The sequence below is a fragment of the Cydia strobilella genome, chromosome Z (assembly GCF_947568885.1).
Source record: "Cydia strobilella chromosome Z, ilCydStro3.1, whole genome shotgun sequence".
Lineage (NCBI taxonomy): Eukaryota > Metazoa > Arthropoda > Insecta > Lepidoptera > Tortricidae > Cydia > Cydia strobilella.
Window position 1 is genome coordinate 44,334,228 of NC_086068.1, and position 19,169 is coordinate 44,353,396.

General features: G+C 37.7%; 1 protein-coding gene across 1 annotated transcript in view; it reads right to left on the minus strand.

Annotated features, from left to right (window-relative positions):
- The window catches only part of LOC134754873 (elongation factor 1-alpha 2), a 51,417-nt gene that overhangs the window by 23,868 nt on the left and 8,380 nt on the right, over nucleotides 1-19,169 (minus strand). The window contains exon 5 of the mRNA XM_063691324.1: nucleotides 17,749-17,894. Coding sequence (XP_063547394.1) covers nucleotides 17,749-17,894 — 146 coding nt within the window. The remainder of the gene's footprint in view (nucleotides 1-17,748; nucleotides 17,895-19,169) is intronic.

The window sequence follows — 19,169 nt, forward strand, 5'->3', positions numbered from 1 at the left end:
AGATGTAAAATAACTTTGCTCTCGTGTTGCACACATAATTTTTCACCTCAGTAGTGAGAACATATTAAAGGTTAGAATTACACAGAATAATAAAGAGAAACAAAAAAATTGTAATAAAAGTATGAAGTGGCAGTTCATGGCCTTCACTAAATTAAAAAGCTACTTTGTTTCACTCCCCGGAGTGAAGAAAGTCAGCAGGAGCAGCCGGCAGAGCCAGCACCGGTCTGATGGCCACATTGTAAGAGTATGGCTATTTTCTTTTAAAATAATATAACTCTTCTTCTTCTTCTTCCTGGCTGTATATGTCCCATATCATTTGGGGTCAGCCCTCCTTGTGCGTTTACGCCACAATGTACGGTTTTGTATTGTCTCCGTGTCTACCTCCACAAATTTCAGGTCCTTTTTAATGGTCTGACTCCAAGTCGCGGGGGGTCGGCCTGAACCTCTTTTTCCCTCCTGAATGGTCATTACTTTTCTCGTCATGTGGTCTTTACTTCTTCTCATGACATGCCCATACCATCTCAGGCGGTTTTCGCGGAGTTTGTCTTCGATTTTAGCGACTTTGAAGGTTCCTCTTATGTATTCGTTTCTAATCTTATCCATCCTAGAAACTCCGCCAGCCCAGCGCAGCATTTTCATCTCTTGGTCCGAGAGCTGGTGGAAATTTGGAGTAGGTCCTTGAGGCAAGCTGAAAATTTACTTGATGCTTCTCCTATCTTACCCTACCTCAGCACTACAAGTCTGGCTGCAGGGTAGCGGGTCTAAACCAACCTATAAATTTTTAAAGAATTTTTTTTTTGGTGCCCAAAAAAGGTTCTTGAGGCAATCTGTAATTTCTACAAGTGAAAATTGAATATCTAAATAGTCATAAAAAAATTATGCCAGACGATTTGGCCGGGTCTTTAACCTTGCCAAACGCGTGCAAAATATTTTTTTTTTAATTCAAAAAAGGTTCTTGAGGCAATCTGTAATTTTTACAGGTTAAAGTTAAGTATCTAAATAGTCATAAAAAAAATAAGCCAGACGATTTGGTCGGGGCCTTCTACCTGCCAGACGATCTAGAAAGTTACGTATGGCACTTACTCGCACGCAAAATTAAGTTTGTTATCCTGTATAAATGTATGCTAATACAAAGTTATTTTTGTAGTGCAGTAAATTAAAGGTAAAAGGTACAAATTAGGATGTACGATGTGATTGTGATTATGAATATTTGTATATTTATGATAATTATGTACACTGAGTATTAGTAGGGATATAGTAAATGTAATATGACCGAATTTATAAGAATGTATTGTAATTTTAATAAATACATGTACAATTTAAATACAGAATAGTAATGTGTTGTAATTATTATAATGTGTGAATTTGTTATTTTATTATTAATGCTTGAATAATACAAATAATAATACAAATATGATGATGATGGTGATTGTTTCATGTACTCATAGGTTATTCAGTGTGTGGGGTAAAAGGGGGCGAGAATTTTATTATTTTTGCGCTACTACGCACGGTTTAGAAGCTAGAGCCATATATATATATATATATTTATTTTTCGTTGTTTTTAAATTTCATAATTTTTGCGCTACGACGCACGGTTTAGCAGTTACAGCCCTATAACGTTTTTTTTATTTATTTTATCATTGTGTTTTTTATATCACTTATGGGTTCCTTGAAAGGGAACGAAAATTTGATTGTTTTTGTGCTATAAAGTTGTTTTTTTTTCTTTTTGGTAATTTTTTATATTAACTCCTAAAGCTTTCCTAAAGGGGAGGAAAATTTTGATTATTTTTGCGCTACGACGCACGGTTTAGCAGATACAGCCCTATAACGTTTTTTTGTTGTTTTTTATTATTATTGTGTTTTTTATTTATCACATGGGTTTTTTAAAGGGGAACGAAAATTTTATTTATTTTACGCTACGACGCACGGCTTAGGAGATACAGCCCTATAAAGATATTTCTTTTGTTTTTTTTTTTCAAATATAAATTAAGGATCATATCTAGAGGGAAACGAAAATTTTATTATTTTTGGCGACGCATGGTTTAGGAGATACAGCCCTATGAAGATTTTTTTTTTGTTTTTTTTTTTAAATATAAATTAAGGGTTACCTAGAGGGAAACGAAAATTTTATTATTTTTCGCTACGACGCATGGTTTAGGAGATACAGCCCTATAAATTTATTTTTCTTTTTTTTTCTTTTTTGATTTTCATTGTGTTCTTTATTATATTTCTTTGGGGTTTTTTAAAGGGGAACGAAAATTTGATTTATTTTACGCTACGACGCACGGCTTAGGAGATACAGCCCTATAAAGATATTTCTTTTGTTTTTTTTTTCAAATATAAATTAAGGATCATATCTAGAGGGGAACGAAAATTTTATTATTTTTGGCGACGCATGGTTTAGAAGATACAGCCCTATGAAGTTTTTTTTTTGTTTTTTTTTTTTTAATATAAATTAAGGGTTACCTAGAGGGAAACGAAAATTTTATTATTTTTCGCTACGACGCATGGTTTAGGAGATACAGCCCTATATTTTTTTTTCTTTTTTTTTTCTTTTTTGATTTTCATTGTGTTCTTTATTATATTACTTTGGGGTTTTATAAAGGGGAACGAAAATTTTATTATTTTTGCGCTACGACGCATGGTTTAGTAGATACAGCCCTATAAAGATTTTTTTGTCTTTTTGGTTTTTTTTTTCAAATATAAATTAAGGGTTACCTAGAGGGGAACGAAAATTTTATTATTTTTGCGCTACGACGCATGCTTTAGCAGATACAGCCCTATAAAGATTTTGTTTTTTTTTGCGTTTATTTTAAATATAAATTAAGGGTTGCTTACGCGGGAAAGAAAATTTGATTATTTTTGCGCTCCGACTAAAACAAATTTCAGCTGTTTAGCCCGTTCGCATGAACACAGATGCCATGTTTACATTAAAATATAAAAAAATACTCAATTTCGTATGAAATTCCTTTAAGCGAGGTTTAGACTAGCAATAACTTGCATGCAATTTTCATTACATTGCGGTATCTGATAAACATTTTGAATGCAGTTTACCTTAGTAGTCGGTAATGTAACGTAAATTGCATGCAAGTTCTTGCTAGTCTAAACCTCGCTTTACAGTTCTCTCGAGTTGCTCCGCCCGAAACGTGATACTTCGAAGGCTGTTTTGACGCACATGAGGACGATATTTCATTGCATGTCAAGAAAATTAAACGATTAAAAACGATTATCGTTCCAAAAACTTGTTATTTAACTGTACAGCGAATAAAATAATTTAAATAACTTATAGTGACGTCACAAAGTTTGTGACTCCCTCACAACATGTCACATTTTCTTGACCCCCTCCCCCCCTAAACGTGTGATGTAATTAATTTTATTTCATTTATTCATTTATTTCAATCAACTTAGGATCATAATACATTACATTATAACATTACATAAAATTATTATATTACAGTTAAGATTAAAATTAAAATTAAATTAGACTAAAATTATATTAAACCCCTAAAATAATTAATTAATTATTTAATAAATTATTTATTATTTAATTATATTATATGATATATGAAAGATGAAAAAAAAATCATGAACACAGCCATGCACGCCATGTTTACATTAAAATAAAATAAAAATATTTCCCGGCCTAGGCCTTCGTCATAACTAATGAACTACCCATGTATCTACAATAGAGATACAGCTGGACATATTGTCGCTAATTTCATATGTACTATGCCCACACCCTATTCATACCCATAATTATCATAAATATATACTCACAATCACATCGTACATCCAAATTTGTACTTTTCTATCTTTAATTTTCTGCACTACAAAATTAACTTTGTATTAGCATACATTTATACAGGATAACAAACTTAATTTTGCGTGCGAGTAAGTGCCATACGTAACTTTCTAGATCGTCTGGCAGGTAGAAGGCCCCGACCAAATCGTCTGGCTTATTTTTTTTATGACTATTTAGATACTTAACTTTAACCTGTAAAAATTACAGATTGCCTCAAGAACCTTTTTTGAATTTTTTGAAAAAATATTTTGCACGCGTCTGGCAAGGTTAAAGACCCGACCAAATCGTCTGGCATAATTTTTTTATGACTATTTAGATATTCAATTTTCACTTGTAGAAATTACAGATTGCCTCAAGAACCTTTTTTGGGCACCAAAAAAAAATTCTTTAAAAATTTATAGGTTGGTTTAGACCCGCTACCCTGCAGCCAGACTTGTAGTGCTGAGGTAGGGTAAGATAGGAGAAGCATCAGGCAAATTTTCAGCTTGCCTCAAGGACCTACTCCAAATTTCCACCAGCTCTCCGTCTATCTGTAGTATGCAGTTTCTGTTCATCTGTCTTTTTCGATGGCCAACACTCAGAACCATACAGAAGAGCGGGTCTTATTGCTTGTTTGTACACTATGCCTTTGGTTTTTATTGGCATTCGGTGGTCACAGAGGACGCCTGTCATGGAACGCCATTTCACCCAAGCTGTAGTGATTCTACTCTGTATATCTTCTGCGGTACTATCTTTAGGTGGTACTACAGATCCGAGATATTTGAATTTATCCACTCTCTTTAGTTGGACCCCGCCTATAGATGGTGTATTATTAGACGTAGTACCAGAGAAGTTGCAATACATATATTCGGTCTTACTTCAGCTGATTCTAAGCCCTCTCCCCTCCAAGGCCCCCTGCCACGCGTCCAGATCCACTTGCACTTGTTGAAGGGATTCTGCAACGAGAACTATGTCATCAGCATAAAGTAACGTCCATGGTGGCTGATGTTGTATATCTTTGGTAACATAGTTCATAACTAGATTGAATAGTAATGGGCTTAATATCGATCCCTGATGAACCCCAACTCGAACCCAAAAAATCACTGCTGTTTCCTGCTGGACTGACAACACGCGTGGTTACGTCGCAATAAAGATCTTTTAGTAAGTCATACATTTCTGGGACCAATTGATCTTGAAATTAGTTGTCTAGGAACACGATCAAAGGCTTTTTCAAGATCAATAAAAATGAGGTGAAGGTCTTTCTTTAGTGATTGGTATTTTTGTAGGAGTATTTTTAGAGTGTGTATAGCAACAATGGTACCAACTCCACTGGTAAATCCACATTGGGTGATAGTGGTAATATTCGTAAGACGTTTGGCGAGAATACACTCCCAGATCTTAAGAGTGTGAGAGGTAAGTTTAATTCCCCTGTAGTTCTCACATTTTGATACATTCCCCCTTATTTTTATAAAATGGTATCAAGCTGCTGTTTCTCCACATGTTCGGTATCTTTCGTTCTATGAGGATATCATTAAACAGATTAGTGAGCCATAGTATACCATCGTCACCAGCGTTCTTCCAGACTTCTGCCGGTATTTCGTCTGGCCCGGCGGCTTTTTTGTTTTTCATCTTTGAGACAGACTTCTTCACTTCATCTGGAGAAATTGCTTCAATAGGTCCATGAACGCGTGCCAGAGGAGATAGTGGTTCTTGCGGAAATTCTTCATTGAGAAGCTGCTCATAGTATTCTCTCCATCTATTATTGATATCCATATTAGATGTTAATAATTTGCCAGACGAGTCTGTAATATACTTGTTACGCTTGATGTCTTTGGTTTGGTTATGTTTAAATTTTGAATATCGTAATTCCTGTTCTGATTTTGCACTTTCCAGGCTTTTATAGAATGATTCCTGAGTAACCGCTTTAGCCGTCGCTACTCTTACTTTAGCTCTTTTTTCGCTTTGTTATATTCTAACTTATCGGCATCAAGTTTCGTTTTTTGCCATCTTTTAAAGAGCTCTTTCTTTTCTTTGAGTGTAGCTTTGACTTCATCATTCCACCATCGAGGATCCTTGTCTATCTTCAGCCGCCCTTTTGACATTCCCAGTGTTATTTTGCCAGATGTACAACAGAATTCATGGAATTCATTCCAGGTGTTATTATTGGACGTTTGGTGCCGTGGTGCACGTTAGTGGAGAGATATTTCTTTATATTCTCATTGAAGACTTCACCTTTAGGGATATTCAGATTATACCACTTTATTTTAGGATTGGTAGGTGGGTGTTTCTGATTTATATACCGCTTTGGCATCTTGAGACAAGCTACGAGAAGCCTATGTTGGGTTGTCAAAGGTTCGCCAGGGATAACTTTGCAATCCTTGATTTTTTTTTGCATTGGTCTATTACAGAGGATGTAATCTATTTGCGATTGTGTGCTGCCGCTTTTATAAGTTACAAGTGTTCGTTTTTCTTTTGAAAGTAGGTGTTTATAATTGGCAAATCAAATTGGGTAGCAAAACTAAGGATATCCTTTCCTTGGCCATTGAGGATATCATAGCCATAGCTTCCGTGTATGTTGGAATTATCAGGTGTCTTAGTTCCCACATGGCCATTTAGGTCCCCCAAGATCAGTATATTTTCGTCAGGTGGTGTGGACTGCATAAGGTGACCAAGATCATCCCAAAATTCTTGCTTTTTGACTGCCGAGCAACCAACCTGTGGTGCTCCACAGACACACTGATACTACGTTAAGGGCTGGATGGTTGTCTAGGGCTAACTTTACACTCATAATACGATCAGAGATTTTAATCGCTGTAATAATTCTTTGTTTAAAAGTTTCGTCTAATATTATACCAATACCATTTCTGTTTGTGGTTGTTCCATGATAGAGTAGTTGGTGGTTCCTGCCTATATCCTTCGACTTGGAGCCCTTCCATTTCAATTCCTGTATACTGCATATGTTAATATTGCGTCGATGTAAAGTTTCTGCCAGTTCTTGGCTGCGTCCAGTCAGGGAACCAATGTACCAAGTTGCTAGGCGTATGTATACTGTTATATCCACCGCGTCTATCGTCGCTTGTAGGGGACGCCTTAGCATTGCTTCGCTTCTTCGTATTACATCGTATCCTCTGACCGTTCCTTGAGGTGGACGCCCTAGCATTTATACTCTTATTCATATATTGTGCTTTCATCGTACTTGGAGAAGACTTTTTAAAATAATATAACAAGGTCCGTATATTTTTTAAGTTTTAATGTCCACAACTAAATTTTTTTTCCACAACTAAATTTTATAAATGTCAAGTGACCTTCAGTCCATATATGAACAATTAGAAAATATAAGAATTACATTAAGAAAATTAGGTAAGCGAAGAGAAAACTACCAAGACTATGTTCACTCAATGAATTATATGAATGTTACAAATCAATTATATTCAATGAAAGTGAATGTCCAGAAGAATATTGTTTAGGTTATATTTTAGATATTTTAGTGAATAAGATCGAAGAATCCTATGGGAAAATTAAGAATTATTGCAAATTAGATACGAGCATATCGGGTAAAAAACCCACTATTTCAGATATAATGGAGAAATTTGACTTAAACAATAAAGAGGAAACAGTAGAAAAAATTATAGAAAGTGTGGAATTGTACAAGGATTGTCTCAAGGACTCGTCAGCATGCCAGAAATTATTAGATAGTTTCGAATTAAAAACCACATTGACAAAATCAGCGAAACTAAAGCTAAAAAATGAAAAAAAAATTGTTAACGAAAAAGTCGCCTAATGCGTTGCTTACACAGATAAATAATCCAATGTTCATTGCGCAATATGGCGCAAAGCTAGAGTCACTCTTTGTTGACCTTACAATATAGCAGGCCGACTCAAACGAGAGCGCTTACGACATTTTAAGGCCACTAAACGAAAATATGGCGATTAAAAAATTCGCAGACGGGCTAAGGAATAGGCGTTTGAGCACTATCATTTCAGCACGTAATTACACAAAACTTAAGGACGCTATTCGAGCAGCAGAGGAAGAAGAGACGTCCCAACCCCAACCATCGACTTCCCAACGTCCCAACGACAACCGGCTCGAGGGCGTGCAAGTTACTCGAATAGAGGTTCCAGGGGTAACCAATACTATAATTATAAGCCTTTTTCGCATTATAACAAGACGTACAATAATTACCGCGGCAACCAAAATTATCGCGGTACCCAATTTCGAGGCACTTACACACAATCGAGTCGCGGGCGAGCTGCCCGTGGTAGGGGATATTATCATAGCAATAATATTCACATGGCTCAACAGGGAGAGGCACCCGTAGTGCCACCCACAGACAACAATGCATCCAGCCGAAATAGGTTTTTTCGAGACTAAACGATACATTTTAACAGTTGACTTAAATAAAGCAAATTATACCTTCTTACATACAGGCAATAACAAGTGTTCCCACCTCTTAGATACGGGTGCGTCGTTGTCAGCAATTTGTACACGTGCACTTCCAAGAAATACGCCCGTGTAGTATACCGATCGTATTGTTATAAATGGAATTGGAGGTAAAATATATTCCGATGGATATGTTTACATTACATTAGAGGCTCCAAATGGGTTTCAACTCAAACATAAATTTTATACTTTTGATTCCTTACCTTGTAAATCGGATGGAATTTTGGGCCAAGATTTCTTTTATAAATTCAAAACTGTGACTATTGACTTAGAAAATTCGATTTTGATTTTGAAAAATGACTTAATTTCATACCAACTCGATATGATACATACACCAACTGTAAGTGAGGATTTCTTGAAAATACCGGCACATAGCGAATCTATACATTATATTAAATACGAAAATTTAACGGAAGATAGTGTTATTTTCCCGCAGGAAATTCAGGAAAGGAAAGGCAGTACGATAGTATCGCCAAGGGAAAACATAATACCAATTCGAATACTTAATACTACCAGAAACGATGTAAGCATTCCAATTTTTAAACCAAAATTAGAATCGTTAAATAATTATACAGCTTGTACATTTAATAAATGCGACTCAACTTCGAGTCGAGCTGATGTATTGTTATCGCAATTGAAATTGGATCACTTGCATTCTGAGGAACGCCGATAGAGTCCATATGCACTAAATATGCTGTCGTCTTTCATTTGCCTGGAGACATACTGACGACAACAAATATATATGAACAGTCTATTCATTTAAAACAGAATGCTAAACCAGTATACACTAAGCCGTATCGTATTCCTCATTGCCATAAAACAGAGGTAGAAAGACAAATTAAAGATATGTTAAAAAATGATATTATAGAAGAGGCTCAGAGTGAGTGGTCGAGCCCTATTTTGTTAGTACCAAAAAAATCAGATGACTCAGGGAATAAATCGTGGAGATTAGTTTTCGATTATAGGAAGGTTAACGACACTATACAGGTGATTATTTTCCTTTACCAAATATAAATGAAATTTTAGATTCATTATCGGGTGCCATTTATTATACACACTTAGATCTTAGCCAATCATACTATCAAGTAAAATTAACTCCGGAAAGCCGAAAACTAACAAGTTTTACATCTAGCACTGGGCAGTGGCAAATGAAGCGCCTCCCCCAAGGGATGAAAATTAGCCCTAGCGCGTTTTCACGTGTTATGACTGTGGCAATGTCAGGACTCAACTATAAGAAATGCTTCATTTACTTAGATGACCTGGTTATTTTTGGAAGAAATTTAGATACTCACAACAAAAACTTACTATCCGTATTTGATAGATTGCGAAAAGTAAACTTAAAATTAAACTTTTGTATCTAGGTCATATTGTTACTAAAGACGGCATAGCCCCAGATCCAAATAAAATAAAAGCTATTCAAAATTATCCAACCCCCACTGATGCTGATGCCGTTCGAAGATTTGTGGCGTTTTGCAACTACGAGGGTTGATCCGTATGCACCACCCTTGACCTCTTTGCTGTCACTTGGTTATTAAAACCTTTTTGCTGCAGGTTTATAGACATTTAGAGGTTATTAAAAAAATATAACATTTTTAAATGTCGAACTATTATTGAGCTACAGCTTACTGTAATTGTTGAGTCGTGGTTTTTTTGTATGAAAATGGATTTTGTTGAGCAGAGGGCGGTAATAAAATATCTACAAAAAAAAATATTTTACATCAACTCAAATGCATCAAGATATTGTGGCAACTGTAGGGGAGTGTGCAGTATCCTATTACATAGTGAAACCTTGGTGTCGAGAGTTTAAGTGCGGAAGATCAAGTTGTGAAAACCAACATGGCGGTGGACCACCTGTAACGGTCACTCCAGACGAAAACATTAATAAAGTTCACGATATGGTGTTACAAAATCGGCGAATACGTATCAGGCAAATTCTTGAAGAGACTGGCTTGTCATATCATGTAGTGCAACAGATACTTACTAAAGAATTGGGTATGAATAAGAACAGTGCAAGATGGGTGCCACGAATGTTGACCATTGATCAGAAAAGACATAAGAGTATTGATTTGCCAGCGTCTGTTGGATATGTACCAAGCTAATAAAGATAATTTTCTCCATAGATACGTAATCATGGACGAGTCTTGGGTACATCACTATGTTCCCGAAACTAAAATTCAAAGTAGGCAGTGGAAACACAGTGGTTCTCCGCCACCACGTAAATTTAAAGTGGCATCGTCTGCAGGAAAGGTTATGCTGTCTGTATTCTGGGATGCTCAAGGAATAATCCTGGCTGACTATTTGAAAAAGGGAGAGACTATTACAGGGGCCCATTATGCAAACTTAATTCTAAAATTGCGAGAGGCTATTAAAGAGAAACGCCGGGCCAAGTTGACAAGTGGCGTACTCTTCCACCAAGACAATGCTACCGTCCATACGTCCTGTGTCGCTAAGGCTGCCATACACCAAGCAGGCTTCGAATTGGTGGAGCACCCACCGTATTCGCCTGACTTGGCCCCCAGCGGCTACAGGCTATTCCCAAAATTAAAGGAATTTTTACGTGGAATTTTTTTTTGGATAATCAAGAGGTGATATCTGTTGTGGAGGAGTGGTTTTCAGAGGTCGGACATTTTTTTTTTCAGGAGGCTATTGAAATGCTGGAGCACCGATGGAATAAGTGTATTAGTGTTAAGAGAGACTATGTAGAAAAATAAAAAATAAATCTTGAATGTAGTTTCATTGTAAGAGGGTTAGGGGTGGTGCATACGGATCAACCCTCGTATTATAGAAAATTTATTAAAAATTTTGCTAGCATAACATTTCCATTAAATAAACTTTGTAGAAAGAATGAACCTTTTGAATGGACTACGGAGTGTGATCAGTCATATTTATTAAAATCAAAATTAATGTCACCGCCAATCCTACAGTATCCAGACTTTTCAGAAAACAATAAATTCCATCTACAATGTGACTCTTCCGGTTTCGCCGTAGGCGCTGTTTTGTGTAATTAGGATTTAAGACCCGTTGCTTACGCCAGCAGACCTTTAAATAAAGCTGAAAGACAATATCCGACTATTCAGAGAGAATTGACAGCAATAGTATGGAGTGTAAAATACTTTAGACCGTATCTATTCGGAAAGAAATTCACTATAATGACCGATCACAAACCACTGATTTATTTGTTTGGTATGAAAGATCCAAGTAGTAGATTGTTAAAATTTCGGTTGACTCTTGAAGAGTACAATTTTGATATAACATACGTAAAGGGTTCAGAAAATGTCATCGCAGATGCATTATCTAGAATAACTATAACATCAGAGGATTTGAAAGAAATTAATGAAAAGCTTGTCACGGTGATGACAAGAGCGCAAAGAAGGAAGGAAGAGGAGAGTACGTTAAAGACTGGCAGTATCCCTAATAGTGCCAAAGATAGGCGGCTTGATCAACCGCGAATCATGGAAATATTAAGGATACCGAATGATTCCGTGGAGATGGCTTTGTCAGATGAGTATAAAATAAATCAATTACGAAATAGAAAAGAAATAGATGCAGAATGGGAGTGTTTTGCATTTACGAGTAAAAAAAATTATTATATATGAATCTCAGTTATTCAACACAATTCACGCGAGCCGTATTTGTGGAAAAATTGAGTGAATTTAGTAAAACTATTAATGTCGACAAAATATGTATGATAATTAAAAGAAGTGAAAATGGAGAATTCATGAAACAATTTTTAAATGAAATACAAAATAAAAATAAATATGACGGGCCCAAGATTTTAGTGTTACGAGGAGTTACGAGAGTAGAAAGTGAAAGAGATATTAAACATATACTAAATGACTACCATCTTTTGCTTACCAGTGGACATGCTGGGGTGCGAAGAATGTCAAATAATATTAAAAGGAAATTTTACTGGCCAGGAATAGATAGAGACGTAAGAGAGTTTGTTCGAACATGTGAAAAATGTCAAAAAATGAAACATTCAAGACACACAAAAGAGCCTATGGTGGTGACGACCACCGCAACTTATGCCTTAGACAAAATATTTCTAGATTTAGTCGGTCCTGTCGACAGGGACGATAGCGGTAATAACTATATACTTACATTGCAATGTGAGCTAAGTAAATTCGTAGAAGCGTATCCACTAGAGAATAAAGAGACTAAAACAGTAGCTAGAGCGTTAGTTAATAATTTTATTCATATTTCATATTTCATCGACCATGACAGAAGTATGTAAATTACTAGAAATTGAAAAATTAAATTCCTCAGCATACCATCATGAAACAATAGGAGCATTAGAAAATTCACATAAAAATCTAGGTTCATTTTTACGTATACAATGCGACAAGCATCCTGAGACATGGAGTCATTGGCTTCCCTTTTGGTGTTTCTGTTACAACATTACAGCTCACACAGCAACCAAATATGCCCCATACTAGTGTTCGGAAAACCTTGTGAAATTCCAAGTAGATTAAGTAATTTTGTAGAACCATTGTATAATGTTGATAACTATAGTTTAGAATTAAAATACCGTTTACAAGTGGCGCATAAAGATGAGCGCAAAAACCTGTTAAAAATGAAAATGGACCGTAAAAGTGCGTACGACAAAAAACTTAATCCAGTGACATATAAGTGTGGTGATAAAGTGTTAGTGCGTAACGAAACCGGTGGAAAACTTTCCTCTTTGTACGACGGCCCTTACCTTACCTTGTATTAGAAGATAAGGAACCAAATGTCATTATACAAAAATGTAACAAACCTGAAACGGTTCACAAAAACAGGACTAAACTTTTTGTACCTAGCACTTAAGGTCTTAATTGTATTGTAGTAGCGACCAAAGAAAAATGTTATTGTCAAACATTTTTCTTTGCCAACTACCCCTGTAATGTAGTGTAGCATAGCGATAGTATATAGCAGGGTTTCTTAAACTTTTTGCAGTCACGGACCATTTTCAAAATATTGTATAACAACTATATGTAAACATAAACGCAATATTTCACCGACTAAAACGCAATTTTCTTGTTTTGTCCATACATTAAAACCGGCCAAGTGCGAGTCGGACTCGCGCACCGAGGGTTCCGTACATTACATAATTTTAACAATCTATTTTTTATGCGACACGTGAGTGAAAGGTAAATTGCGGTTTACGATTTATGACGTATTAAAAAAAAACTACTTACCAGATCTCGTTCAAACCAATTTTCGGTTGAAGTTTGCATGCTTATGTACATGTACATCATATATTTTTTTTTCAGTTTTATCATACTCTTATTTTAGAAGTTACAGGGACACACATTTTACCACTTTGGAAGTGTCTCTCGCGCAAACTATTCGGTTTAGAAAAAAATGATATTAGAAACCTCAATATCATTTTTGTAGACCTATCCATAAACACCCCACACGTATGGGTTTGATGAAAAAATTTTTTTTGAGTTTCAGTTCCAAGTATGGGAAGCCCCCAAAATTTATTGTTTTTTTATTTATTTTTGTGTGAAAATCTTAATGCGGTTCACAGAATACATCTACTTACCAAGTTTCAACAGTATAGTTCTTATAGTTTCAGAGAAAAGTGGCTGTGACATACGGACGGACAGACAGACAGACAGACAGACATGACGAATCTATAAGGGTTCCGTTTTTTGCCATTTGGCTACGGAACCCTAAAAATGGGCTCTCAGTGACCTTGACGTCCCGTTCACTTATCGTTTTGTTAGGAGCGTTTCACGACTTCGGGAGTGAAGTACGACTGTCGGACTTTGACTATCATTTCTGACTTTTGTATTGCTTTGATGCAATTGGTCCCAGTTAGACATTTGATCCTAAAAATAAACCTGATCGATTGACACCATTAATGAAAATTTGTCATCTAGATTGTAATAAATGCAAGATAGGTTTAAAAAATCCCGTGGGGATAAGATTTACCTAGGTACTTCAATATTACTAGGTACTTTAATAATAGTTATTAAAAATTAAAACAAAAAAACGGACAAGTGCGAGTCGGAGTCGCCCACCGAGGGTTCCGTACTGTTTTGTATTTGTTGTTATTACGGCAACAGGATCATCACGATTCATGAGATACAGCCTGGTGACGGACGGACACAGGAGTCTTAGTAATAGGGTCCCGTTTTTACCCTTGGGTACGGAACCCTAACAAACAAGATTGACTACTTTTAGTCAATCTCTCGCTACGGTTAGGAATGTTAGGATTGTATAAAATTGTTTTAACAAATGCAGTAGCTTTATAAAACGTAACCTATGCCGAGCGGATCCCAGGCTCACAAGCGAGTCCTGCCAAATAACGTTAGGTTAGGAACATGATTATTTCCTTTCTAACTCACTCAGGCCGATAAAATTGCTTTTTTTTCGAAGAATTTATTCCCACCAAGCTGGGAATCCTTTTAATAATACCTTCATATTTAGGTCCTAAATGCGTGTAATCCGAGTTTGCTCAATTCCAGGTGTGCCATTTACATTTTTGCTCTTTTTCAATTTTTTGCTTGTAGCTCGAAAACGGTACGTCTGACGGAAAATTTGCTCTAATTTTGATAAAAATTGATATCTGAGGAACCGAAAGGTCCCTTAATATAAATTCCACAGACCTAAAATGTATCCTTGTGATAAATTCGTAGTCAAAGTTGTAAAAAATGGCCGCCACTTTGTACCCATTTCTTTTTTTTTTCGTCCATATATCAACTGATTCACAAAACCTTTCTGGTAGGACATTGTAATTGATGGTCGGGTCTTTCTACATCGAGTGGTTTTATCAATCCAAAGACAAATGTATCACCCAAGGTGCCCAAAATGTATGCACACCTCCTGGGATTGAGCAGACTCGACTCGGATTACACGCATTAAGGACCAAATGAAGGTAGGTTTAATTATAGCGATTTGCTTGCTGCGAATTAATTCTTCAAACGTTTATTTGTAACTAATTTGATTGGCCTATCTGCCATTTTCCGAACCGACGACGTGCACCCATTTCTTTCTTTGCCGAAGGACCACTGTCTGGATTTCTAAACAGGCCATTTTAACTGTCCAAAACTCTGGTAACCAAATAAGTAAATGCTCCAATTATTAGGGTTTCGTAGCCCAAATGGCTAAATCGGAACTCTTATAGTTTCGTCATGTCCGTCTATCCATTAGTCAGTTTGTTCCCAAAAAAACTGTCTTTTATTAAAAGGAGGTAATTGCCGCGTAGGTACCGCCCTTTTGCTTGTATGGTGTTTTATGTGTTCTAATCTAACTGTACCCCTAGTGTACATGTAATTCGATATTAGCGCGACGTGACACGTCAGACGTGACGTGCGCGTTTCCGTTAAGTGTCATTTTGTATGGGATTTTAGTTTCCAAAACGTCCCGGTTCGGGCGCTGTTCAAAATCCCATACAAAAATAGACAACGCAAATTGATCGTCACGCTATCAAATGAAATTTACACTAGGGGTTCCGGGCACAGATTAACATTAGGTATTTAAATGTTGTGCCGTACTATTAGACGTCCGCGACAAGCTAACATTGAATCTAAAAGGTCAAAGGAGAGCGGTCCATAGAACGAGTTCGAAGGACGACCTTGTGTGCACCGAATGCTGATCTCAATTCGCAATATTAATTTTGATATTCATTTGTAGGAATACCTGTCTATTTTAACAAACTTGTAGAGATGTCGCCCAAAACAATTAATGAATTAGTTTTTATGGCCAAATAATACACAGCTATAACCCGCACAAATGTGCAGTACCTACCTAGCTACCTACAGTTGTTAAGCATACTTAAAAAACCGGCCAAGTGCGAGTCGGACTCGCGCACGAAGGGTTCCGTACCATTACGAAAAAAAAAACAGCAAAAAAATCACGTTTGTTGTATGGGAGCCCCATTTAAATATTTATATTATTCTGTTGTTAGGGTTCCGTACCCACAGGGTAAAAACGGGACCCTATTACTAAGACTCTGCTGTCCGTCTGTCCGTCTGTCCGTCTATCTGTCACCAGGCTGTATCTCATGAACCGTGATAGCTAGACAGTTGAAATTTTCACAGATGATGTATTTCTGTTGCCGCTATAACAACAAATACTAAAAACAGAATAATATAAATATTTAAATGGGGCTCCCATACAACAAACGTGATTTTTTTGCTGTTTTTTTCCGTAATGGTACGGAACCCTTCATGCGCGAGTCCGACTCGCACTTGGCCGGTTTTAGTATTTGTTGTTATAGCGGCAACAGAAATACATCATCTGTCAAAATTTCAACTGTCTAGCTATCACGGTTCATGAGATACAGCCTGGTGACAGACAGACAGACGGACAGACGGACGGACAGCGGAGTCTTAGTAATAGGGTCCCGTTTTTACCCTTTGGGTACGGAACCCTAAAAAGGTTCCCAATTCGATTGCTAATCGCGTAACAAACATATTTACATAGTTACGCGACAATCATAACAAATATGCATTTAATATAATAATGATATGATAGGTGTTAGTTTTTAGGGTTCCGTACCCAAAGGGTAAAACCCTATTACCTACTAGAGATTTAACTCTGCTGTCCGTCCGTCCGTCCGTTTGTCACCAGGCTGTATCTCATGAACCGTGATAGCTAGATAGTTGAAATTTTCACAGAAGATGTATTTCTGTTGCCGCTATAACAACAAATACTTAAATTAAAACAGAATAAAATGAATATTTAAGTGGGGGCTCCCATACAACAAACGTGTTTTTTTTTTCGTTTTTTGAGTAATGGTACGGAACCCTTCGTCCGACTCGCACTTGGCCGGTTTCTATTTTGATGACATTTAACTTCTTGGTGCAGCAAAATACGGAAATACTTGTTTTATCGCTTCTCATAAATAAACATTGTCCGTCTGTCGCGAAGTCGAGCGATCGACCTTCGGTTTTCAACCATACAATGAGTAGTTAACGTATGTGAATATGTAGAAAGAACAACGGTCTGCAATCTCGGAACGGAATCATACTTAGTAGGTACTAGGTACGCTTCTGCATTTAAGGTAGGTATGCTCGGTTAGGGTTAGGTTAGGTTAGGTGAAACAAGGGCGGATCCATGCAGCTTTCCAGCTTTAAGATCATGTCCCCCATGACGTATAAGTCTTAGTCTTAGGTACAGTGTACAGTGTACAGTCACCTGCTATATTAATATAATACCACAAGAACAACGAAGGCCGCAATATCTGACACGATCTTATTTAAAGAGCCATAAGAGCATGTCAGATATTTTTGCGGCCTTTGAAGAGTAACATATTATTGCAGGGGACTATACTTACATTATTATTAATAGTATACAAACACTGTACACGCACATAAATATCTGAACACGCACTCTAACGCCTTGGCAATAGAGGCGTGTTCAGATATTTGTGAGCACTGGCCGCTCCGATATATCTGATGGCGACTGTACAAGTGCACAATTAGTACCTACAATTACCTAATATGTTTATGTTTGATGTATTCCTGTAATTATTCCTTTTCTAAGTGGTGTGTCTACATAAAATAACGAGTATAAAAAAAATAGTGAGCGTTACCTCAATGAGACACTTCCCCTCGACTTTGCCCTCCTTGCGTTCGACGGTCCACCCCTTAAACCAGGGCATTTTGTCTGAGGGCTCCAGCATGTTGTCGCCGTGCCAGCCGGAGATGGGCACGAACGCCACGGTTGCCGGGTTGTAGCCTGTACACAATTCACATACAGACTTGGCAATTAATATTAAACCACTAAGTCAAACATAATAACTTAGGTACTTAATATATGTATTTCACGAAACTAAACATACTTATGTCGTTCAACAGTATTTAAATCGACAACGCGCAACGTGCATATTTTGGAATCGAGGTGCATATTCGGACAATCGTGCAGAAAATTGCTGTTTTCCTGTGAATTCCGAAACAGTGCGGTTTTGATAAATTTTCTTTTTTATTAACAGTTTTAAGCGTTTAACACATCTTACTTAATTCAGTAAGTAACGACAGGGACGCAGCTATACGTTATACACGGTAGAGATATCTGCATTTCACTTCTATTTACGTATTGCTGCGTCTCTGTCGTCAGTTACCAAATTTCAAATGCAATCCTTTGACGGTTGGCAACCGTCAAAGGTTTGCTTAGATGGCGCCATCATTAGCTTGCTCCTTTTTCTATGAGATTTGGCCTAAAGGGCTGGGCATCGAGGGCATAAAATTCCATAAAAAAAAATACAATTCTAGGGAGGGATTGACAGGGCAAGCTATGCTGACGCCATCTGCTAATAGGCCAGGAAATAAATTCCTAGAGGGGCCGAGGTCGAAGACTGGGCGACTGCGGTGGGTTTAGTCCTCCTCAATCACGGCAACGCGCAGACGTGTGTCCGCTGGAACGGGGGGTCCATAGTGGACTTGTCCTTCGCAACACCTGACCTGGCGGCGCGCGTTGCCGATTGGAGAGTTATGGAGGACGAAGAGACCCTCTCGGATCATTTATATATCCGTGCCGAGGGGCCGGGAGGGGGAGGTTCCCGAGATGGTCCTTGGCCCACCTCGACAAGGAAATGGCTGAAGAGGCTGCCATTATCGACGCGTGAAACACCCCCCTGGCCGCCCCAAGAGGTGTCGAAGAGAAGGCGGTCCGCCTTAGGAGGTCCCTGGAGGCCATATGTGACGCCTCTATGCCCCTGGCTCGGCCTTTCCGGGGCAAGAAGCAAGTCTTTTAGTGGACCCCGGAGATCGCCGCCCTTCGCACGGCCTCCAATAACGCCAGGCGGGCCTACACGAGGTGCAGGAGGAGAAGGCACACTGCCAAGGAAGAGGAGCTCCTCCACACCGTGTTGATGGAGAAGAAGCGGGCCCTTCAGCAGGCCATCAGGAAGGCTAAGAACGACGGGTGGGAGGAGTTCCTGGCAACCCTTAATAGGGATTTGTGGGGGCGCCCATACAGAATGGTGCGCAACAAACTGCAGAGCGCCCCCTCCAC